The following is a 25,677-nucleotide window of genomic DNA, read 5'->3' on the forward strand; positions in this document are numbered from 1 at the left end:
GTGGTAAACTGTAAGACAACCTGCTTCCTTAAATAATACATTTGCTGGAGGGCGGGCGGGGGTGGAAGGAGCTATAAATTGAAAAATACTTTGGAAGCTAAGCACAAGATGCGGCTGAATTCTAATGAATATCAATCAACCAAATATCACTTATGTGATAATATTTGATATTGTGAAATTTTGCTAACTTTTTTCTTTAGCTTTTAGAAATACAAATTAAAATATTATTGAAATATTAAAATGTTTGGGATTTACTTCCCTTAATATAGGAAGGCTAGAAGTGGATGTGGGTATAGGTGAAAGAAGACCATGGTCTGACGTGAAAAACCCAGAGTGGGGAGAATCCCTACCTCAAGACCATAGTGAACTAAACACCTGAGCAGCTCTCCTGCAGGTTTAAGAGGATGTGCACGTGGAAGCTTATCCGTATTCCCAACTACGTGGGCATAACATTAAACAAGGACCACCACTTTCACTAACATCTAGCTCTTATCTATAATATTCTTTATTCATATTTAGATACTGACACATAGCATGAGTTATGATACATAAAAAATATCCCACCACTAGGGAAATAAATTTGTCAAGAATAGAAATTTATTTTAGACATGAAATAATTTCATCCTTAATAGTATGGCATGAGTAGTTTTTGAAAACACAAATATAACGTCATAAAATACCAAGAAGAGAAATTCATTTCTTGAAGGAAACAAATCTAAATTAACAGTCTAATACCATACTAAAAAACTATTTTGGTAAGCGCAGCAAACATATCAGTTTATTAACTCATTTCCCATTTTGCCAGCATTTACCTCAAGTTAACTTGTGGATCACAGTCCTGACCTCACCCCCAAAGTCTGCCACGAAATAGCTCGTTATTGTTTTCGCATTGCTCTAGTATAGTACAGTCAATGGAAACCAATGACTATTTATAGCATTGTTTTTAGTAGTGGTATTTCTATTTACAAAATATAGTAATTCTCAATCACTAAAAATGTCAAATCCTAGAAAACGTAGCATTCCTAAGCCAAATGTTAACATCGTCCTTGAACAGTTGTTAGCTGAAGATTCGTTTGATGACTCCAATTTATGTACACATTTCTGTTACATTAGGATTAGACACAAGTTGTTTAGAAATAACTCCAAGAACAGTTTTTATATTTTATTTTTATCTTGAAATCCAGTCAGATTTGCTTCAGCCTCAAAGAGCGTGTTTATGTAAAATTAAAACTAACGCTGGCAGCGAGCTACATATTTTTTTTCTAAACAGGAAATGAGTTAAGAAAAATAAAGTCATGTGACTTCATGAGAATTCCATAACTTAAATAAGAAAACAGTCAAAAGTCTCATAAGAGTAAGATCAATGACTATAACTAATCACCAAAGTTGTCACTATTCATAAAATAAAACTATACATACAAGTAACCCTGGCTTGCATTGGCAAAAATCTTGATATCATATCTCAGGACACATCAACGTTACCTGTCTGGGTAAAACCCCCAATGCACTAACATCTGCTTGTCTTTTCTTATCACAGGTCGCAACCACTCTTCTGAAAGGGAAAAAGAAAAATCTTTAGTCAAACTGACAAAAAAAACCCCAACTATTATTAAGACCTAATTTTTACTGAGAATTTCTGGTTTGCTAAGAGGTCTCCCCAAAAATGTTTTCTCATATTTGAATGTTATCTACCACATTTTAAAGGTAAGTTTTATATTTTAAAAAAAAACTTCATTATATTAAAATTTAAATTTAAATGCTATCTCCTAACGACAGCAATACCAAGCATCAGTAAGTAGTAAACTAGGCTGTATTAAACAAAGGGAAAAAACACGAAGAAGGAATTACTAAGTAGCTAAGACAGAACAACTGCATTTCAACTCTCTTGTAAAAGGCAATTAAAAAATATATATATATATTCACAGCCTAAACATTTACACCAGCATTTAGAGAAATCTGATGAGTTAGCCAGCAACAGAATCAGTATTCTAACATACACAGCTATCCACCGCTCCCATCTAGTGGACACCAGCTGCTACTACCTAGCCAGATAAAATCTGAGAAACCACAGTGAAAAGAGGTTTCTTACTTTTTAAAAGCATAATAATCACAGAGATAAAATTATAACTGTTACAAATAAAATCAAACTTTCCGCTATCAAAACTAATGATGAAAGACTTAACTGCAACCGCTAAAACTATACACTTCTTAGAAGAAAAGATAAGTGTAAAACTTCATGACTAGATAGGCAATGGTTTCTCAGATGTGCCACCAAACACAAAAGTGAGCAACTAACCAATGAATCAAACCATCCAACTTAACCACTTATAATTGTTTTCGATATCTGTAGAATCTGTAGTAATGTCCTCTTTCCACTCTTGACAGCATGATTCTAATAGCCTTATTAGTCTTTTCTAAGAACCATTTCTGACACCACTGAGCACCTTGCTATTGTATATTTTGTAATTCATTAATTTTTGCTCTTACTTACTTTCTTTCTGTAGCCCTAATTTGATATTATTTTTCTAATTTCTTGAGGATGTGTGGACCACTGATTTTCAGTCTTTCTTCTTTCCAAATATACATATTTAAATATATAAATTCCCCTCTAGATATAGCATCAGCTGTGGCCTATGAAATTTAATGTTCTTATATTTTATTATTCATTTTATAATTATTCAGATCCCAAGATTACTCATTTCCATTGTCATTTCTTCTTTGACCCATGGATTATTTGGCAATATATATTTAATTTTTAAGCATACAGAAATTGTCTGGTAATCTTTGTCACTGTCTTCCAGCATAATGCACTGGTCAGGGAAAAAAACCTAAGTGTGGGGTAATTAGCAACTCAATTTTGATATAATTTGGCTTTTTTTTACAGATGTCCTATGAGGATATGTTGTGCTTACTAGAATACTTGATCCCTACATGACATTTATTTCTCAACCTGAACTAATTAATTTGGTGAATTAATAATTCATGTTGTTTCCCAACTTTCCAACCTTTGAAAGAATGGTTAGCACAAACCAGTTTCCACAGGTCTAATGAACTCTGGCTACTGACAAAATAAACTCTCAGGACAAGGTTGAAGATCAGAATCTGAACCACTATAAAATGCACCAAACTAACATAGTTCTGAGACACCCTGGGTAGACACCCAGTAAGCCGATCTTCTCCAGGAATGTTCTTCTTCTATCTTCCATGTCTCTTAATTTTCAGAACACAGAAGATGCTGCGAACATTAACAAAGTAAATACAGGGTGCCTAGACTTCACACCCAGGTAACAATTACCAACAAATAAATAAGTCTAATGATTAGAAAGTTGGATATCACAGAATGGTTGCTTAGCCCAATTCAGCAAAGAAAAAAGAAAAAAAAAATAACAGAAAATTATAAATTTAAATAATCTGTAGAACTTATTTAATATCTGAAAGTCTTTCTAAAACAAGCTGGTTATATTGTTTAAACCTTTGCTGATGTAACTTAAAATCTAGTGAAGTATGAGTTTATTGGTTCACAACGAAAAACTAACTTACCATCCTCTTGTGAGGAAGGATATGGATAAATGTGGTGGGAAGCTTTTGACTTCTCATCAGTAAATGTCCCCTGAAAAGCAAATGAACAAATAACGTAAAAATAAAGCATGTGGCCAACAGACTATGAGATGCCAGATGTCAAATGCCTAAAAATTATAAAGACGTTATTTTACTTACTATATTTTAAAAATGTTAAGACTATAACGTTTTTATTAGTCAAGAAAAGAGATGATGATTAACAACAAAAATAGACTATACAGTGTATATTGCTGTATAGAAAAAATAATATGAGTATATCTTAGCTAATTCTCTATATCTCTCTTAAAATTATAACTTAAAATCTATATACAGGATGGACACTGACTTGGCTCAAGCAGGTATATACGCTACTGTTGTTTTAAGGCAACACCAGTAAAGTGAATGATATAAATGCTAAAGTCAAGTTTAGCCAGGCCACAGCTAGAATATGGCGTGCAGTCTACGACATGACTTGGAAAACATTTAGACACAAAAGCGCTCATTCTAGAGACCATAACAATAATGAGAAATCTTAAAATCAGGTGCAAGTAGCACCTGAACAAAATTTCCTGAATTTTGTCTTTGACAATGAGTATTATTACAATCAGAAAAACATAATAATGCTATTTTTAACTGGAAGGAAATTCTAAAATTCTAAAATTTAGGGCTACCGAATATGGTAAGGAATTCTCAATCATTAGATGGGTTTGAGCACGCTTTTGAACGGCCACAGGAGAGGCTAGAAAGGGGATGGCAACAACTAATGAGTGTGAGGTGACAGTCAGGAGGGCACAGTATTTAATATTTAAGACTCTGGCCTCCTGGAGTCCATCAGACTGGCATGGGTTTGAACTCGGCTCTACCATTTATTTGCCTGATATGGGACAAGTATCTAAGTTTTCTGTACTTTGATGTCTTCTGTGAAATACAGTAATAATATCTTTTTCGCAAGAATTTTGTTAGGACTAAGTTAAAGATGCAATGAGCTAAGAATAGTGCTCAACCAATGGAGTTATTAATACATTTTCAATGCCTGAGCAAATGTCTGATCACAAGTATTCAATAACATTGATTCTTAGCTCTTAAGGTCTCTTCGAAGCCTAAGAGTCTATGCAACCAGAAGATCTTTATATCCCTCTGGAAGTTCTCCCCAGAAAACAATTAGTAAGTCAGATTTCCTAAGAACTATGACAATTGAATGTTCAGTAAAACTGTAGGAAAATATATAAACTTTTTCCAGGATCATTTGGTAGCAGTAAGAGTAGGTGATTTCAGCTTGAAGGCAATCACCAGTTGGTTAATTTGTTCCATTTTTGCCCTCTATTTTTCCACGTGGAATAAAGCTACACTTAACAGCCACTCCAATAAACAGCCCCAAAGGGGGTTAAGAGAAAAGGTTAAGTGACTTGTTCAAAATCGTAATGCTAGTAACTGGACTTCAAACTGCCTGATTTGACAACACAATTGTATCACCTTTCTCTTTGGTAGGGATGTTTTTACATAGATAAATATATAAAACTGTACTAAATCTCCAACTGTAAGCAGCGTTAGAAACCTTTGTTTCAAGAACTTGGAAAATATTTTACTAAATGCTAAAACAATTCAACTGGCAATCTCCCTTGCAGCAGAAAACAGATATTTAATGAGGTTTCTCAATTAATCCTAAGGATTGGTAAAACTTTGTCACTCAAGTGACATTGTTTTGGAAATTTATTTTCTACCTGGGTCTCCTCGGCTAGTTTACCATAACATGAGTCTGCTTATGGTTTAGCCACATGTGGTCACAAACCTACGGGCAGTAAATACCTAAGGTCTCATCCTAAAATGAAGTTACAGGAAGGAGGTGAAGGTGTTAGAAATTAGCAATGATACATGTGAATCAAGACAAAGTAAGCTTATAGGAAAAACAGAATTTCCCCGTCATTTTTTTAAAGCCACAAATATAAATACAATACATATAATGAAGGGGGGACCAGGTTTATTTGGTAATATTTGATCTCTTCGTATCAACGGTTATGTCACCAACTCTCATTCTGTTTGATTTCATTATCATAGCAATGCAGAATACACTGTGATGGCTCCACATCACTTTATTAAATACTTCTCTAGGATACCTACATGTATCAAATCATCACATCATACCCCTTAAACTTACACAATGTTACGTGTCAGTTATATCTCAATAATGCTAGGGAAAAACATTACTCTAGGCTAAGAACTGAAGGTGAATGGAGAGAAAAAAATCTGATACTGTAAGAACCCAGAGAGAAAACTTTCATTTAATGCAGACAGAAACAGAAATCAAAAGATACTATGGTTGACATTCATAAGATGTTCTGAAGTGATCATGTCTATTACCTGATGTCGTTTGATGATATCTTTCAATTTGTTAGCCAACTTCAGATCAATGTCTGGAATGAGGTAGATGTTGGGTCTGGTCAGGCAGTTGCTCTGAGGAAGAACGAACAGATTTTGAAATTCTCTTGGTTTTGAAATAATGGCACATTATTTATGCATCATCCTAATAGCAAAAGTTGGCATTCAGCCTTGCTTAAAATGGGAAGATGTACTTTAGTCTAGAATGTGAAAGTCTAATTTTAATATAAAACTAGGTGTTCAGCAGACTACTTAATGACATCTCCATATTCCTTCTCTGCAATAAGTACACCTGGACAAAAAAATGTCAAGAACTGAGACCTAAAGAAATCCATCACCTTTTTCATTAAGGTATCATACTGACATATTAATCCTCCTAGACAATTTTACCTGAACTTAACAACCTAGGTCAAATGTAATGTTTTTACCTACACCTTTTATTGGGTAGAGGGAGGTGTGCTCATTTTGGCTCAACATGTAATTTACTTAAAATATAAAGGCTATAGATTATAGCTCTTTTTTCTTCCCATTTCTAATCTTACACATAGCAGTGATTTTAAAAATGCATATTAACTCCCTAAACTATCATCAAAAATCAATCAACAACAAAAAACTCAGTAACTTCTCTAGTTAATAGTCCATGAGACAATTTACCTAGCTAAATTTCTGCCAGTTGCCCTTCCCCAGGAAGGTTAATTCAATGATCATTATAAATTTACTAATTAATAAAAGTACTAGGAAAGAAAGAAATTAAGTATTCTCTCCTCCAGTTTATAATCTAGTTGGGGAAATAAGAACCATATTTATGGTATAATTATGAAACAAATCCACAGACAATGAGTGTATAAACAAGTGACCAGTAGGATGAGAGAGTATTTATATTAACTACGAAAGGTTCAAATAATGAGTTAAGTGAAATTAATAAAGAACAAAATCAAAGATTATATCACCAGATCAATATTCTATACATGACAAGTTTTGTCATACTTTATAGATCTAATCCCTCCCAAACCCATAAAAATAACAGACTGCAGAAAATTTTTTTCTTTGATTTTTTTGGCACTCGAATGAAGCCAATCTTAGAACTGAAAGTATATTCAAGGAAAAAAAATGTGTAATAATTTGACCTTCTGAGTTACCTGCACCAATGTTTTTTCAATGTTCATAAACATCTCAACATTACGATCCATTCGGGATGGATTCTGTAGATCAAACCTCCGCCTAAAGGAAAAGAAAATCATTAGTTAATTTGTGTCCCATATGAAACAAAACTGAAAACTTGCTTTTAGCATAAAATGCAAATGAATTGGAAAGATGTGAAATTTACAATAGCACTCTACAGAGTGTAAGGGTATTCTCTCAGTAGTATAAAGCAGTATCAATACCTAAAAGAATTACATTTTATGACATTACTATCCACTCCAGTCAAAATGAAGAACCTGTTCCATGAAATATCCGTTTCTCTTAAATCTAAGATATTCTGCATCCTGTAGAAAAGTAGTCCACGGACACGAAGGCAGTGAACTACTATACCATTCAAGTATAAAGTCTACCTGCTTTACATATGCTTAAAGGCCATTTGCTCAAATTCAAGTGAGTAATAGAAATTACTATTGTCCTCTTTGAAATTACTATTGTCCTAAATGTGGTAAAATTCATGTTTTTATCTCTACTTAAACTCCTTCCCTAATGTCTCTTTACTCAAGTACCCAAGCGTAACATTCTGGTGTTGTCTTCATCTATTTTTAGTCATTTTCATATGGTCGAATCTTTACAAATTTGAATACTTTACCCATATTTTTTATTCAATACTTACTTTGCTTTTACTCCATTTTAATTCCAGGGAGAAGAGTGTGTGGGCTGTGGAGTCAAACTGCACTGGGTTCTGATCTTGACCCCATTTGTGTAGTCTTGAGTGATTTACTAATCCAAGGATCAATTTCTTCATGAATACAATGGCCCATTATGGGTTTTTATGAAGGTTACATGAGATATACATGCTAAGAGCTTAGTAAAGTGTTTATGCTTTAGTAACTAATCAATAATTATTAACTATGGTTATATGTTTTCAATCATTACTACGATGTACCAGCTAGGATTAGGTAGTGCGAGTCCAGAGCCCATGCTCTTACCTCTCACATCATTCTGTTTTACCCTGGAGATGCTGCTTCCCCACACCTCCAACCTTTCTAAACTCTGCAGCCTTTCTAGGATGTCACGGCCCACTCAATGCGCTTGGTACTATGGCTTCCACGATCAGTCCACAAGTCACTTTCTCTATGAAGCTATTTCTGTCTTGTTTCATGTTCCTAACACACCCTGTGCACACCGCTATTACAAGCCCACAAAAGAATCACCTTGTTGGTGAGACATCTCACTGGATGCCTTGAGAACAAGGACCAAATTTTGAAAATGTTTACCTATGTAAGCCTAGCAGCTAATAGAATATGTGTCTTTATAAAGCAAACCACTCAATAAATTAAGACTTATTGTGGCTGAAATCTAACATTATGACTTTTTCTTTATTATTCTAGGATAAGATTGAAATGTTTCCTAAAGTTTTCCAACTAAGAAATTCAGTAGTGTCCACTAAAGTACTAAAATAAATAATTTAGAATAGAACTAGGTACAATTTTAAAAATGACATTTATAGGTAAGAGGGACCTCTGTCCTGAATAACCATACCTTGATTTAACCTTGGTACACAGAACTTTTCCTTAAATCCCATTCTTTTGGCTTTTGAGTATTCTCCTTCCCTAACCTCCTCTGCGGGGGTAGGTTAGAAATTCCAAACACAATGCAATATCTCTCTGCCTTGAATTGTACACCTGAAACTTACTGGATTTCATTAACCAATGTCACCATAATAAAAAAAATAATAAATTAAAAAAAAAAAGAAAGAAAAAGAAATTCCAAACAATTGCCATTAATTGAAAGGACAATAGATTATCAACTAAGTGGAACAACCCCTTACAGCTGACAGCCTTCCCAAGTCTTTTCAGCACGATAAAAAGAGACACGTATATGTCTCCCCTCGCTAAAGATGGGATAGCCCTCCTTCACAGGCTTCCGATAACAGAATTATATCCAGAAATGCACCATTTAGAGAACTGCTTATGCAAGAGTTTACTCACTATTCATAGAGAAATCGCTTCCTTAATAAATGATTCAGATAATGGAGCTGAATTATCTCTATTACAAATCTGAGGAACAGTCTGAAAGCAGTCATTAAATTAAAAGAGAGCTGGATTGATCTGCAAGCGAATATTAAAAGCTAAGTGAATCTGTTAATAATCACTTGTCAGTGAGTCAAGTTTCTCTTCAGAAAAATACACCAGATAATAAAGAAAAAAATGTCAGAACAAGTCTTTAACAAGGAATAACCTAAATGACAATAAGAATTTATATGTTAGAATGTTTATGTTCTAATTTTTCAACAACAGAATGTTGCCATTTGATAAAGTATAACGCTAGGATGATTCCGGGCACTGAGCATCTACCACTGCCCATTATAGGGGAACAACTACATGTCATCTGCCTCCAGACGGAGGAACACGACACTGTCTATGAAGTAAAATAAGATAGGTTCTGTGACTTCAGGTGAAACCACATAATAACAAAACCAATTTTACCTTAAGCTAATTGATACAGACAAGAGTTAAGTTCTTACAGCATCTCATCCTTATAAAGAAACTACGCTGAACAAAATGTTATTCGAGGACATGCTGTACTGCTGCACGCAAGTAAAAACAACAAACCTTGAACCTGAATCAGACTAAGCCTCTAGACTTAACAACCGCTTTACGAGAAATTTAGAAGACTATGTTAAATAATATACTGGGGACATATCAGCAAAATCCAAAACATAGACAATTCTACAAGCCAATATGTGTTTGTAAAAAATAACTCGTGAGGAAAAAAGGAGGAAGAGAGAATGAGGACTATATATTTCTTTAGAGAAACTTAAGAGTCATCAACCAAATGCAATGGATGACTCGTGTGAATACTGACTGAAACAAAACAAAAACCATTCATGAGATAATCAGGGAAACTTGAATGCTAAGTGGATATTTAACAATATTGAAAAGTTATTGACCATTTTTTTTAGTGGTAATGGTACTATTACATTTTTAAAATCCTATTTTAGAAAGTGAAATATTTACAGATATAATTATATAAAGTTAAAAATGCATGATGGTAAATGGTAGTTCATTACACTGTTCTCCGCTTCTATACGTCGTTTATATTTTCTGTAATAAACTAGAATGGTCTGCCAAACGACTTAATAACATGACAGACAAGCTTTCCTGAATCAGCATGTTATGTAAACAAAATAAGTACTTAAAATATATAAATATTTTTAAACATTTAAATGAAGACTTCAGGTACAACCTTTATTGAGAGATTTTATCTGACTTATCTTACAACTACCAAGAGTACTGAAATAAGCTTTGCAATTTATAATATAGCAAGATGTTCAAACCTGCCCATACAACAAATGTGAATTGAAACCAAAATTCTAAAATCTTTTTGAATCTATCCCAAATTAGCAAAGATGAACAGGTAAGGTAACACAAAATACAAATAACTACGCTGTTGGTCAGTGAGAAGAGAAAGGTACTCTCTCATTACACTGTCCGTAGGGCAATAAATTAGTACAATTTTGTTAGAAGATAACTTGGCAACTGTATGTATTATTTGTATTATGATCTTGTTATTTCAACTAGAATATCTTAAATCCTTATGACCCCATCTGAGTTTCAGAGTGAAGCCAGCACTGGGCAGGCCTCACAGGAAAGCTCAAGAAAAGGAACAAAAAAAATTTAAGAGATATTCGAGCCCTAAGCTACCTCAGCCCTAGAGAGGAAGGGAGAACAAATGAAACGTTTTCTGACTTTTAAAACCTTTGGCCATTCAGACTGTAAATACGAGCTCTCCACTGCAGGTTAATTAATTACTTATGAGTCTTCTGCCTTGTTTTCCTCTGGAGACCAGCTGGGCAATATCTTGCAGCAGTTTCTATCTAAGGTGATACCTACTGTCTGTCTAAAGGTCCTTCGTTTGCTTATAAACTTGTCCTGATTACTGATAAGCATACTCATTTGCATTTGCCAGCCATAAAGTACTGAATTAGCTTAATTTTTATATTAAAATACACAACATATTGAGTATTTTCTGTAAAGAATACTAAGATTATAAACTGCAGAAATACAACTAAAACGACCGAACACCCTCAAGTCAATACACTCCAGCACCCCCCAACCTCTTCCTGGTGAAGAGACTACTCCGCCACCCTTGAACTCAGAACCGTCATCATTAAACAATCACTAGTCCTAGCAGCTCAACTCCTCCCACTGAGATGAAAGCTCCAGACTTCAAGAAAGAAAAAAGAGAGCAGAGAGAGAAGAAGAAAAAGGGGGAAAGAGACAAAAGAAGAAGGGGGAGGGGAGAGAGGGAAACTATAGGAACCCGAGCAAAGACTCTCGCCCTGGCTCCCACACTGCCCACTGCCCTAGCGACCATCCGGACTCCTCTGAGCTAGTCTCCCTTTATCTGTGTCCTGAGGAGAGCCAACCAGATGTCTGCTCTTTGGAAGGCCTGACTCACTAGAACACTCAAAACTGCTATCTTTTGGCACATTACAAGTTTATAATACACACATGTATTTCACAGTGGGCTTACTTTCTAATTTTCTAATAATGCACACCCATCTATTATCTATATACAGCCATATATGAGAAATAACTCGCCTAATAAATGCAATAGTTGCTTGATATTTTTCTTGGACGTAGGCGCAAAGTAAATTAAGGTTCTATATAAAAGAGAACCTACTTTGCATATTAATTATAACGTGCTTATAGAATTATCTAACACCATACAAAGAGGGAACAGGATTTAACATTAAATAATTTAAAATCACGTCAAAACATATAAATAAATACGAAAACTTACCAGCCCTGTTCATTTCTATACTTGTAAGCAGCTCCAAGAATGTGACACAAGGTGCCTCCAGCTTTGAAATCCATGAAACATTTTGCCTAAAAATGATACAAGTTACACATGAGAAAAATAAAAGTTCTGACAAAATTACTTATGTCTGAATTCTAAGTTTTATAAGCTCAAAGATATAAACAACTCCTTAAATACTTTCTGGAACACTGAAGTATAAAAAATTTTTTCCAAAAATGGATTCAAAATATATTTCTTTTTAAATTCAATTAACATATTAATCTACAAATAAACAATATGTGAAAAACTAGATTTACAAAAGGTAAATCAAAATGTTTTACAAGTAGACACTTTTGGCAAATTCAGGGCAAAGCCAGCAAATATTGATAACTACAAACTCTACTGGTAAATTTAAATTTTTATTTTTAAAATATTAAAATTCCAGTAACAGACAATTTCCAACAATATAATTTTCCTGTAGAATAAGATATATTATTATACATTAAATTTATTTTCCATATTAGTTTCCTGACTTTATCAATAATTTGTAACTGAACTCTTGTCAATACCATGGAACATGGCTATTACTGTATTTAACTATATGTAAACTTACAGCTAAAATTTGTACAATTTAAGACATGTGCACTTTATAAAAGTATAGCTCAAATAAATCAAATGCTGAATGATTTCCACATTAGAGAAGTAAAAACTTAATATGAATTGATCATCAAATAGGCTAATGAGATGAAGTGTTAGAATTATGCACTTTTTAAAATTATTAGGACAAATTACTATAACGAAAAGAACTACATGATATCAAATATTAAGAAAAGAGACAGAAAACAGATCATGGTTGCTAGGAGCTGGAAAGAGGGAGGAATGGGGAGCTACTATTTAATGGGGACGGAGTTTCAGTCCAGGAAAAAGAAAAGGTTCTGGAGACGGACAGTGGTGATTTTTGTACAACAATGCGAATGTACTTAATACCACTGAACTGTACACTTTAAAATGATAAAAATGGTAAATCTGTTATGTATATTTTCTCACAAAATTTTTATTTAATAAAATTTTTTTAAATAAAAAAAATTGAGAAGCATCACTAAGATGAGCACTTGCAAATTAAGCTGACAAGTAAGCCCTCTCCGTCAACCTGGCTACCTTGCGGCTTTTTAAATACGTGGGTCCCTAACTTTTTTGCCCAACACTACTTCTAGTACACCCGGAATGTTCATTACACATTCCTACGCAAACATATCTGAATGCAGTTCTTATCACTGACAACCTCTTACTTGTCTGAGAAAATGCACAAGTCCTTACAATTTGGAGTGTCCGCATCTTAAATTAGAATAATGTGCTTCCTAGAGTATGTACTTCCTAGGGTAGAATGAGACAGTTCTACTAAGCCTTCCCTGAACCCCCAGAGAGTGGACTAAAACGCTCCCTCGAACCACACATGTATGTCACCGTGGCACGCATGCACACCGCTCACGGCACACTGAAACGACTGCTTTCCAGATTTCTCTGGAACACGAACTCCATGAGGACAGGCGCAGTGTCGTATTTAAACCATTAACACCAACATTCGGCGGAGTGCCTGACAAGGTAGCAATCTAAAATTTTCTCAACAGTTCAGCTATACTAAAATCATATAAAAATTCAGATCCATGCTACTGAGAAATACATATTGAACAGACCAGAACAATAAAACATCTGTATACACAGTTTACAGTTAAGGTTAATTTCTTGACAGGTAGTAAATTTGAGAAAGTAAATCATTATCAGATATATGCTTAAGATCGACAAAACAACTTCCATCACCACTACAGGGACAATTAATGAATGAAGAAACAGAAAACTGAGGCCTTCAATTTTCCAATGGTAAGGTCTGAATAAAGGGAAAGACACAAATTCATGAACCCGTCATGGGCACTAGTTTCAGTAATAAAGTGCAATGAGAAAAACATCCTTAAGATGTGGTAGATAAAAAACAAAGAGAGACACTCACCACACATCAAGAATTCTCAGAGCTTGCATGAAAATGGATCTGGGATTCTGGTCATGACAAGCTAACTCTGTCTCAGAATCACCCAGATAAAAAAAAGCAGCCCAGAATCAGGGCCTGGACAGTTGGAGGCAGACAAGAGGCTTCTGAGGGACCCCGCTGAGCCCTGACTGTATCTCCTCACTCGACCCTTACCCTGACCACCCCCACCCTGAAGGGGCCTTGCTCTGACACTGGACGTCGTTCAAGTATAAAAATAAAAGCTCATGTTCTCAAACATTTTCTAAAGCAGAAGCACAGATTGTGAAGGATGAATTCCTCTCGATTAGTATTGAAAAACCTGAAGAATAAAAGGGCAATAGGGTACTCAAATTTGAGCTTTCCGGAGCCGGGGAGATCCTGTCCTGTGTGTGTCTCAGCAGCTGCACACCCCACTTAGAGACTCTGGAGGTCAGGCTGGCGCTCACAGGCTGCTTCTGTTCCCAGCCATGTGACCACACCACTTCTGATAAGCTGTTCTATCTCTGGCAACTAAATTGAGAATTCAATCTAATCGTATTCTGGATGTTTCTAAGTGGTCTCATCCTACCTATTTATAGCCCATCTAAAATTCGGCTGAGCAGAATGAACCCTAGAGAAATCTACGTGCACTACTTAAAAGCGCTTTATATTTGTACCAAAATACCCTTATTTCTTTACTTCTTTGACTTACTAATGACAAAATAGTGCTAACAACTGGTAAAAAGGAGGATGGAAGATGTTTGTGTGGGTAGAAGACACACACTGATAATGCCCTGTTTTAGTCTATTCATCAAGAAATGATGGTGCCAGAAAATGGATGTGAGAAGTGAATAAAGGAGCAAAAACTGAGTATGTCCAAGAAACCAAGAGTTCCCAGGAATTCGCAAAGTCATCGTCACATCCCGAAAACAATTACGGGGGAAAAACCGCATCACTGACTCCAGAACCCTTTTACTTCCCAAAGCGTGATGACAGTCAAACAATTCATAAGTCTCTTTGTGTATTTTAACTGCTTTAGAGCTAAAATTGTGCTTTCTAGACATAGTTCTCAATTTTATTAATAAGAGAAATTATAACACAGTTGACCATTAAACAACATAAGAGTAAAGGGTGCCGACCCCCCACCCAGCAGAGTTGAAAATCTGTGACCAAAGCCTTACCGATAACATATAAAGTCGATTAACACATATTTTGTATGTTACGTGTATTACATACTGCATTCTTACAATAAAGCCAAAGAAAATGTTAAGAAAATCATAAGGAAGATACATCTACAGTATTTATTGGAAAAAAGCTGCATGTAAGTGGACCCACGCAGTTCCAACCCAAGCTGCTCAAGAGCCCACCGTAGTCTCGTAGTTAGCGGCACCTCTGACGCTGGGGAACTGCTGCTGTAGCTTCTGATTCTCGGGGAGAACGAAAACAAGTCCACTTACTACCACTTACCTGCGAACACACCACGGGGCACTTTACACACGTTACCTTGCTCGCCCCTCACAGTGGTTCTCTGAAGCTGGCTCCCCCTACTCCACAGAAAAGGTGTTTCTGACTCCAGCAATAGGGCAGATTAATTAACCAGAATCCTCCATCACTACAAACATATGTTGAGTAAAATAGAACAGACATTATTTTAAATGTGTGGCTGAATTTCTAGAAAGGCGGCAAATCCCCAGATGTAAAAATCAAAAAAGAAAAAAAAATCAAACTAAAAGTCAAAATAGTAATCTTGTCAGGTAAAATGTAGGACTCTAGACTGATAAGGGGGTGGAGATAATGAGGACATCAAATAGGCAATAATGTTACCCTCGATAGTCTAAAAGCTAAGGTTTTACTGTCTATGCAAAGACAGAAAGTTAAGACCTTAGATATAAGCAAGGAAGGACGTCAGAACCAAGATAATCACCCGCCACACACATGTAAAGCCGGGGTGTCAACAGGTGGCACCATGAGGAAAAGGATAAGCTAAGAATAAAATATCTGCCAAACAAAAATTAAAGAGGAAAACAAGCTTCCATCTCAGGAGAGTATGGATTTGAAACTGACTCTAAGCGCTTCGTCTAGGAAACTCGAGCCGAATTAAAATAAGAACTGGTCCTCAATTTGGCAGGTCGCCTGAAGTGCCTCAAGAGCAAATTCTCAGCCCAGGCCAACAGGGTCCCTAGATAAAGTTCCACTGAAGGAGAGTTCACAGGCCAAAATTCAAACACACCAAAAAAACCTCACAAAATTTGAGTGTTTTAAAGTCAACAAACAGCAAGATTAGAATCCTAAAATTTTCAAAAGATAAAATATAATAGGGCTTGTAAAATCAGCATATAGAAAATGATTAAAAACACAAAAAAGAAAGATTTGAAAAATGGATACACATAACTCCTAGAATAAATAACATGCAATAAAACGAAAAGCACATTGTCAAGGTTATACAGATTAGACAACTAGATACAGAAGAATAACAGTTAAAATTTCTTAGAAATCGTAAAAGATATAAATTTTCAGCTTCAAAAAACACGTCATTCCTGAGGAATATATTAAAACTACATAAAATAATCCATACCTAGACACAGTACTACTGCAACTGCATAACAGTGATCGTAAAAAAGCAACCAGAGGAAAAAAAGAGTACCTAAAAACCCAACAAATGGAGTGATAGATTTCTCAACAGCAATAATCTCAGCAAGTCACAAGAAATCAATTCGGAATACATTCCTAATGTAATAAAATTAGGAAATTATAAGAAATAACCATTCCTCTTGTCATTTGAAATAATATTGCAAGGGTCAAATTAAAAATCAAAATAGAAATAAGAAAATATTTTAGGACTACAGGATAATGAAAACATTATACATCAAAATGTATAACCACAGCAGTAAATGAACATTAAAAAAAAGAAAGAAAAAAAAAGAATCCTGACCCCCTACCTCACATAACACACAAGATCAATTCCAGTTGGATTACAGTTACAAATGTGAAAGGTAAAACAATAAAAGCTTCTAGAAGAAAACAGAACACATTTATGACTTTTGAATAAGCAAAGGTTTCTTTAAAAGGGCACAAAAAGCATTAACCATAAAGAAAATTTTATATAAAGTGCTCTAGATCAGTAATTGGCAAACTATGGCCCATAGGCCAAATCCCTTCTGCTTATGTTTTTGCAAATAAAGGTTTATTGGAACAAAGTCATGCTCATTATTCCTTTAAGTATTATCTGCTGCTAGTTTCACACAACAATAGCAAAGATGAGAAGTGCAGCAGAGACCACATATTTACCATTTGGTCTTTCACCAATAATATAGATAAAAATACTTACTATGTGGCCTTTTACAGAAAAAGTTTACTGATTCCTGTTCTATATTATTGAACCTCTGTTCATCAAAAGACATCACCATAAGAGGAAAAAGATAAGCTACCAAGAAGATATTTGCAATAAGTATTTCAGACAAAGGACCCATATCCACAATACGTAAGAAAAACTCTTATTAAACAAAAGAAAGACAGATGACTAGATTTAAAATACAGGCAAAAGATTTGAATAGGAACTTTGCTAAAGAGAATAACAAACGGTCAATAAATAAGAAAGGGTACTCAACTTCATTTGTCATCAGCAACTAAAAAACAGTGTCACCACAAATCCACCTAGAAACTAAAATAAAGAAGACAGAAAACTTCCAAGCATGGGTAAGAAAGTAGGGAATCAGAACTCCTGTACACTACTTGTGGGGGTGTAAGCTGTTACGATCTCTCTGGAAAACTGGCAGTATCACCTAGAGCACCACAACGACCCAGCAACTACAGACTGTGCTAAAATGAAATGAGCTTTCAAGCAATGAAAACACATGGAGGAACTTAAATGCATATTACTACGCGAAAGTAGCCAACCTGAAAAAACTACATACTATATATTCCAATTATATGACACTCTAGAATAGGCAAAACTAAAGATATTAAAAGGATCGTGGCTGTGAGTTAGTGAAGAAGGGATGTACAGGCAGAGCACAGAGGATTTTAGGGCAGTGAGATACTCCTGTGTGAGATACTATATTAATAGGTGGATACGTGTTGTACATTTGTCAAAACCTGTGGAATGTACAACACCAAGAGCGAACCCTAATGTAAACTATGGGCTTTGGATGATAATGGTGTGTGAATATAAGTTTGTCAGCTGTGACAAATGTATCACTCTGATGAGGGACTCTGATAATGCGGAAGGCTATGAATGCCCCATATGTGAGGGCAGGGAATATATGGGAAATCTCTATCATCTGCTCAATTCTGCTGTGAACCTAAAACTGCTCTAAAAAAGGGTAAGAGAATATCACGAACTTTATGTTAACTTCAACTTAAATGAAACTGACAAACTTTTCAAAAAATCCATCTCACCGAAACAAGAAATATGATCCAATTCTTATGTCTATTAAAGAAATTGAATTGATTATTAAAACCTTTCCAAAAAGAAAACTCCAGGCCCAAATGATTTCACTAGTGAATTCTACTTAATAGTCAAGAAATGTCAATCTTAAAATATTTATACCAGCAAATCGAACCCCATAATATATTTTTAAAAGATAATAAATCATGATCACATAGGGTTTATCCTGGAATACCAGGTTGACTGAAAATCAATGAATGGAATTCACCATATTAAAAGAATAAAAGAGAAAACCTTGTGATCCTCTCAAGATGCAGAAAAAGCACATGACAAAATTCAACAGTCATTCAAAATACAAGCTCTCAGCAAACATGGAATAGTAGGGAATTCCACAAACTGAAGGGCAAATATATGAGAAACCTACAGCCAACATCATACTTAACAGTGTAAAACTGAATGTTTTTCCACTAAGAACAAGATTAAGGGTAGAATTCCTTCCTTAACCATTTCTAGTCAATATAGAGTCAGAGGTTCTACCCATCCAGTGTAATAAGGCAAGGGTTGGGGGGGAACAGCATAAAGATCAGGGAAAAAAAACTTAGTTATAATAGTCAAAAATTTGATATTAGCAAAAAGATGGACATTTAAATCAACAGGAGAAAACATAATCCAGATATAGACCCACACACATCTGGTCGACCAATTTCCAACAAACGTGTCAAGGCAATTCAGAGAAAGAACATCTTTTCAACAAATGGTGGGGCTAAAATAAGTGGAAATACACGTTGATAAAAAGAGAACCTCAGCCCTTACCTCACATTATACATTAAAATTAACTGAAAATATGTAAAACTAAAATCTATAAAGCTCCTAGGAAAACATAAGAAGTAGTCTGTGATTTGGGGGTATGCAAAGGTTTCTTAGAACACAAAAAGCACAAATCATAAAAATCGATCAACTGGAATTCATTAAAATTCAAAACTTTTGTTCTTGGAAAGATAATGATAAGAAAACAAAAGGGCAAATCACAGACTGGAAGGACATATTTGCAACATATATCATAAAAATCTTTTATCCAGAATACATTTAAAATAAGTAAATTTAACAACAACAACAACAAAAAACAAAAAACTGCGCAGAAATGAATTAATGCAGCAGGCCTGAGATTACTATCCTCAGTGAGGCTTGCGTGCCAGTTTGCCCTTGGCTGACATTTGGAAATTTGACTCTCAGAGTATTCCTAGTCTAAAGTTAACTGACAGGGAGTGTGGCTCACTGTGTCTAGACTATCTGCACAAACAATGTGGTTTATGATGAATTCCTGCTTTCCTTCCCGGAGTCCGGAATGTTAACATGCACTAGGCGAAAGGTACCCACCTCCGATAAAAAACCCTGGGTGTGTGTCTCTAGTGAACTTCCATGGACACAAACGGCGCATGTGTGCTGCCACATTTTCACTGCTCGGGGAAGAGTGACTGCGTGACCCCTCACATGAGGGAGAGAACATAAGGAAGCCTGCAGCACGGAGTCCTCCAGGCTACACCTGTCTTTTTCCCTTGTGATCCAACTTTCTGTACTTATTACATTGCTGTAACAAATCTTAGCTGTGAGGACAACTGTATGCTGAGTTCCATGAGTCCTTCTAGCAAATCTCTGAATGTGAAAGTAGTCTTGTGGACAAAATAAAAAAATTATTTGAACAGGCAACTCACCAGATGATACGTACAAATGGTCAATAAGTACAAAGAAAGATGTTTAACACCGTCAGTCATTATTAAATAGCAAATTAAAAGTACAGTGGGATTCTACTACAAATCCAGCAGAACAGGTAAAATTATACAGACGAATCATACCAAGTGTTGAAGAGAATGCAAAGAACTAAAACTCTCACAGGGTGTTGAATGGTAAGTAAAATGATACAATCGCTTCCGAAAACAGTTTGACAGTTTCTGCTCCTAGGTATTTATTCAGGAGAAATGAAAACATGTCCACAAAAAGACTTGTACACTAACACTTGATAGCAGCTTTACTATAAAGCTGTAAACACCCAAATTGCCATCAACCTGTGAAAAAAGAATTATGGTTTATCCATACAATGGAATACTAATCAACAATAAAAAAGAACAAACTATTGATACATGGAACACAGACAATATGTCTCAGAATCTGTATGCTGAGTGAGAAGCACAACAAAACACACATACACACACATACACTGTGTGATTCCATTTATATAAATTTCTTGAAATAGTGTATTAATCTGTAGTGTCAATGGATGACAGGGGTGGAAGGGAGGTGGATTACAAGGAAACTCTTAGGGGTGATAGAATGTTCATAACCTCGAACTCAGTAAAACTGGAGGAGAAAACAAAGGAAAAGAGGGAACTTAAAAAAAAAAAAAGAAAAAAATTAAAAATAAATAAACACCATCCAAATAAACCAGAAATACAATGTCAGTGAGCTAAGTTTCTACTTGTGAATCCATATAGGACTACAGGCCTGCCACTTACATTGGTCAGTTTGCTGGAGCCCCGGACAACACCTCTGCATGGGGTACAGGTCCAGGCCTCCAACACAAGAGCCCCTACTCTGCAGTCTACTGAACTCTAACTGGTCTTGCTACATCATCTAGACTCACTGCCCTTGCAGGTGAATTACAAGGGCCATAAGCAAACTGGCTAGATTTTTCAGAGACTTATCTTTTTTCCTACAGTAATATGTTTTACCACAGGTATATGGCTGAACAGTTGAGCTGGGCACTCGTTTTAGCTCAAATTGTTTTTTCATGTTGTAAATACCTCTTTCATGGCTCACAACAAAAAATACATGATTCCATTCATATCAAATTCAAAGACAAGAAAAACTACATTATTTTGTTCACTTGCATTGTGATGCATATAAAGAAAAGCAAAGAAAAGATTACAGCTGGAATTCATAGACAAACCAAAGGTTCTTGTTGCATACTTTCACGGCATTTGGTGGAGGATCTTTTATACACATTTGTGATAGATGAAAAATAAACCAGATTGCAAATCCCCCTTATTTTTAATGCTTAAACCGTGTCCAAATTGTACACAATAAGTTAAACTTAAATTGCATTCTATTAACCAGTATGAGTGTATTTCTGTAAGTATAGTTACGCTAAGTTTTAAAATGCAAAAAAAAAAATAATAATAATATTACCACTGGAAGAAGAAAGGGTTTCTGATTGGGGAAGGAATACAAATTTCTAGATTGCTGCTACTGTTCTGTTTCTGACTTGGGTTGTGGTTAATTGGGTGTTCTCTCTGTAATTACTTAAGTCAACATTTATTTTACTCATTTTCTGTATGTTTTATTTTATAACAAATTTTTAAAAAGTAAAACCAAATCATCGCTCCATAAAGTCAATATCCCACACCATTTCACTTAAGTGAATTCTAAGCTACACACTTAAAGGGCCAACTGCCAATGCATATATATTTATGTTCTTCTTTCTAGTTCCAAGTTCCCAACGATAGTCTCTCCACTCTGAAATTTATACAATAGCAGAGTGCAAATCAGGTCATAGCTGCAAATTAAATGAATAACTTTTTAGGTGTAATGACAAGTTTAAAATTTTGAACATTTCATGAATATATTTAAAATCTCAGCGACTTTAGACTCTGACTTGACTTCTAATAGTCTCCTAGGTCTTAGAGCTTTGTTGTTTTTAAACACAGATGCTTAAGATCTTTTTAAAAAGGCAGAATACAAAACTGGCTTTATACCAGCATTACAATTATATTTATGCAATATATGCATATGTACTAAGCCTTGACGGGATTATGGAAAAAAGAGAATTTTTACTTGCGATGGAGATAAACACTTTTTTCCTTCTGTTTAAGTCATACTATGTTTGCTTATGTAATAGATTTTTTAGCCTTATGCAATATTTTTTTAGTAAATCACGTAACATCCCAGTTAGACAGAACATACCCTATGCTGAGCCAGCTGTTAAAATCCAGTATGATTTAGGAAGTTAGTCATAAAGTTCTACTATGATTAGAAAGTGAATCAGGCCAAACAGTGATCTCTTATACCAGTACTGTTTATTCAAGGAGAAAAAAAACTTTTTAAGGTAAATAGCTTACATGTTTCGTGAAAATGTTCTTTGCTTTATTGTCACTCACCCACTTTTCTTTTACACTATTACACATTCCATCAATCCTTTCATTTGGGAAAATGCTAACCAATATTCTGATAGGAAGAGAAGTACATCTGGTCCTACTGGCACCAAGCCAGGAATTATTTTAAATTATGGTTTATGCCTAAAAATATTTCTCCCTAATCTTTAAAATCTGGAAAAAAATAATGGTTTACTTCCCAGGAGTTAAATATTTCATGAATAAACAACCTTAAAAATACTATTTTTTTAAGATACTCATATGATCTTAATTAGCAATACTTATATAATGTGAATCACATTATAATAAAATACTTTATGTAATGTTATGTGTTAATTTTATTCTAAATGATGTTATACTTGGTAAATGAAATCTATTTGTACTATATTACAATTGTGTTTAAATGATGAAAACTTCAACCAGTTTAAACGGGAAATGAACACTCAAGTGTAGAGGTGAAGGAACATGAAGCCTTCAAATGATTCAGGAAACACACACACACACACACACACACAGCAAATTATAAAGCAAATGTGATAAAATGTTAACAACTAGGGATTATGAATAAAGAGAAAATGAAATTTCTAGATTGTTGCTAATGTTACCGTAAGTAACATTAGTAATGAAAGTTAGTACCGCCCCCCAAACCCTCAATTAGTCACATGGTTCAAAAAATGAAATATACTGATTATCCAGCTAAGTAGTTCCCATGAGTAAAAATGAGCATGTACTTCTAATATCTAACATTTTATTTACAAATTATACACGTGTAGTTACTACAATGCTAATATAGTCACACATATAACATAAATCACACATTAAAATGCATACATTTTTAAAGGATAAACAAGAAAATAAATTAAAATACAAGGAATGAGCTTGCTCTACAACTCTGAATTCAGTTAGTGCCCAGTAATTCTCAAATCTCTTCCTCTTATTCAACCTTTAGAACTCCAGATTTCATTTCCTACTACCTGTGAGATTTCCCAACCTGAAGTGCCTATGTGAGAGCCAAGCTCAGGAACCTGCTTTTACTCTGGCTTTTGCTTTAGTGCCACAGGTATCTGACTGCTCAGCACAGTCATCCTTGTAAATTCTTTCTTACTCCAGTCCCACAACCCCTCCCCTCCAAAACCCCACAAAATTCTACCCGCTTAAACTCAATTCCTTTCTGTCCTGAGTCCATCACTTCCTCCATGGGCTGTGATCACAGCTCACTTGGGTTGAGAGCAGCTTCTTCATGGAAAACTAACTAGCTTTCAAAGCCTCCAATCTCAACAGCTTTCAATCCATTCTTCATACTGAAGCCTGCAGGGATTGGTCTAAAACCCAAAATTGGCTAAGCCACCTTCCACTCTCTCCTTTGTAGTTCCCCATCACTTTCAAGATGAAAAGTCAAACTTCTAACATAGTCGACTTGTCCCATTATAATGGATTTTGGCCCATCTCTCTGCCCACTGTCCTCGGTTCTAATCTTGTTTGGACGATCTGCAACTACCTTAAAGAACCAAAATTTCTCAGGCCTTTATGCTTTTACATGTTGCTATCAATGCCTGCAAATTCCATCCTCCAGCATTTCCCTGAAAAACTCACTCAACTTCCAGGACTCAGCTCAAACTTCCTTTCCCCTGGAAAACATTTTTAACATCAGGAAAGTCAAAGGCTCCATTCGTACAGCTCACTGGAGTGTGAGCTCCCTGAAGACAAGCAATACAATTCTCAAAACTTGGTATGTAATCAAATACTTAACATTTGCTGAGCTCAAATCAGTGACGAAAGCAGCACTTTTTAATAAATGTTGCTGGGATAACCAGATAATCATATAGAAAAATAAGCTAGACCAATTGCTCACAATGAATAACAAGATAAATTCTAAATGGGTGAGAGAATTAAATGTAAAAAAATGAAAACATATAAATGCTCGAGAACACATGGCTGAACTCCTTTATCATCTACAAGTGGAGGTTTCCTAACATAATTAAAAAAAAAAAAAATCACTGTATCTGACTAAATGAATGTCTAGATGGCAAAAATAACAGAAGCAAAGTAAACATATTTACTGCAACATCAGTAAAACAATACTATTTCTTATTCTCAATTATATCTGAGAGATCAGTAAGTTGTTAAAACAAAAGGTTTAGAAATAAAATAGGAATACCCAAAGCAAAGCTTTTGAGAGTAAAAAAAAAAAAAAAAAAAAAAAAAAAATGTCTACTGATAAAGAATTCAGTGGAGGCAACAAAAAGCAAACTGGAAACAGCAAAAACCCAAATCGGAGAACTGGAAGACAAAAACGAGAGAAGATATGACAGGCAGTTCCTGGAACTTTACTACTTGTACAGAGTTCAAAAATATAAACAAAGGTATACAGGGCAGCAAAGAAGACTAAAAAATTGAATGTTCCCTGAGCTAAAGAAACATAACTGAGTCTTCAGATCATGACTTATATCACAAGTAGATATATTTCTGAATTTCAAAGATTAATAGTTTCAAAAATCAGTATAAAAAAGGTGGTTAACCAACAAGTAGTATCAGATTTTTCTCTACAAAATTAAATGTTAAGGAAAGAACAAAACATTTCCTTCAAAAAAGAAATATAAAGCATAACCCAGTATTTCTATACCAACCCAACTATCAGTCGAAATATTAATTGCAGAAGGGAATTATATTCTCGCACAGACTTAGAAGAACCTCACCTACAAAATATAAACATTCCGCAAAATGGTATTCTAGACACAAGAACTGAATCAGAGAAGACTTGGTACAGCGGAAACTGTAAGGAAACCACAACGTAGTAAAATGTTAAAAGTTAAGTCTACATAATAATTGTCGTGATGTGTAATGCAAACGTTAAATGACTTCTGAAAGAGAAGCCTCCTACAGTTAAAAAGCAGTAACAGTCTACGGCTAAAAGCTGACGTACTTACAGGGAGTTTGGTGAAGGCCGGGTTGGTGACGTGCTTCCCAAAGGCATCTTCCTGAAACTGGAGGAGCTGCACCACCAGCCCAGCCAGTGTTTTATTGGTAGGGGCGTCTGCATGAACATACTGCAAGACAAAGACAGGGACTCAAAAACTGGGACAAACGTGCAGAAAAGAATGTTAGTCTATTTCCTTATATCTACTAAGCACTGGCACAGTGGCAGAGCTTTAAACATCTGAGACATGTGCTCTGCTGTAAAAGAGCTTACAAAAACAATACTGCAGGTGACAGAGAGAGATAAACAACAGTCTCTTTAGTTAATAGATCTTAAAAACGAG

General features: G+C 35.1%; 1 protein-coding gene across 1 annotated transcript in view; it reads right to left on the bottom strand.

Moving 5' to 3' along the window:
- The window catches only part of SMARCC1 (SWI/SNF related BAF chromatin remodeling complex subunit C1), a 125,971-nt gene that overhangs the window by 93,308 nt on the left and 6,986 nt on the right, over positions 1–25,677 (bottom strand). Inside the window, exons 2-7 of the mRNA XM_039837617.1 lie at positions 25,345–25,464; positions 11,887–11,972; positions 7,074–7,155; positions 5,917–6,009; positions 3,541–3,610; positions 1,483–1,552 (exon numbers count right to left, since the gene is read on the bottom strand). Coding sequence (XP_039693551.1) covers positions 1,483–1,552; positions 3,541–3,610; positions 5,917–6,009; positions 7,074–7,155; positions 11,887–11,972; positions 25,345–25,464 — 521 coding nt within the window. The remainder of the gene's footprint in view (positions 1–1,482; positions 1,553–3,540; positions 3,611–5,916; positions 6,010–7,073; positions 7,156–11,886; positions 11,973–25,344; positions 25,465–25,677) is intronic.

This window comes from Pteropus medius, unplaced genomic scaffold (genome assembly GCF_902729225.1).
Source record: "Pteropus medius unplaced genomic scaffold, Ma_sr-lr_union100, whole genome shotgun sequence".
NCBI lineage: Eukaryota > Metazoa > Chordata > Mammalia > Chiroptera > Pteropodidae > Pteropus > Pteropus medius.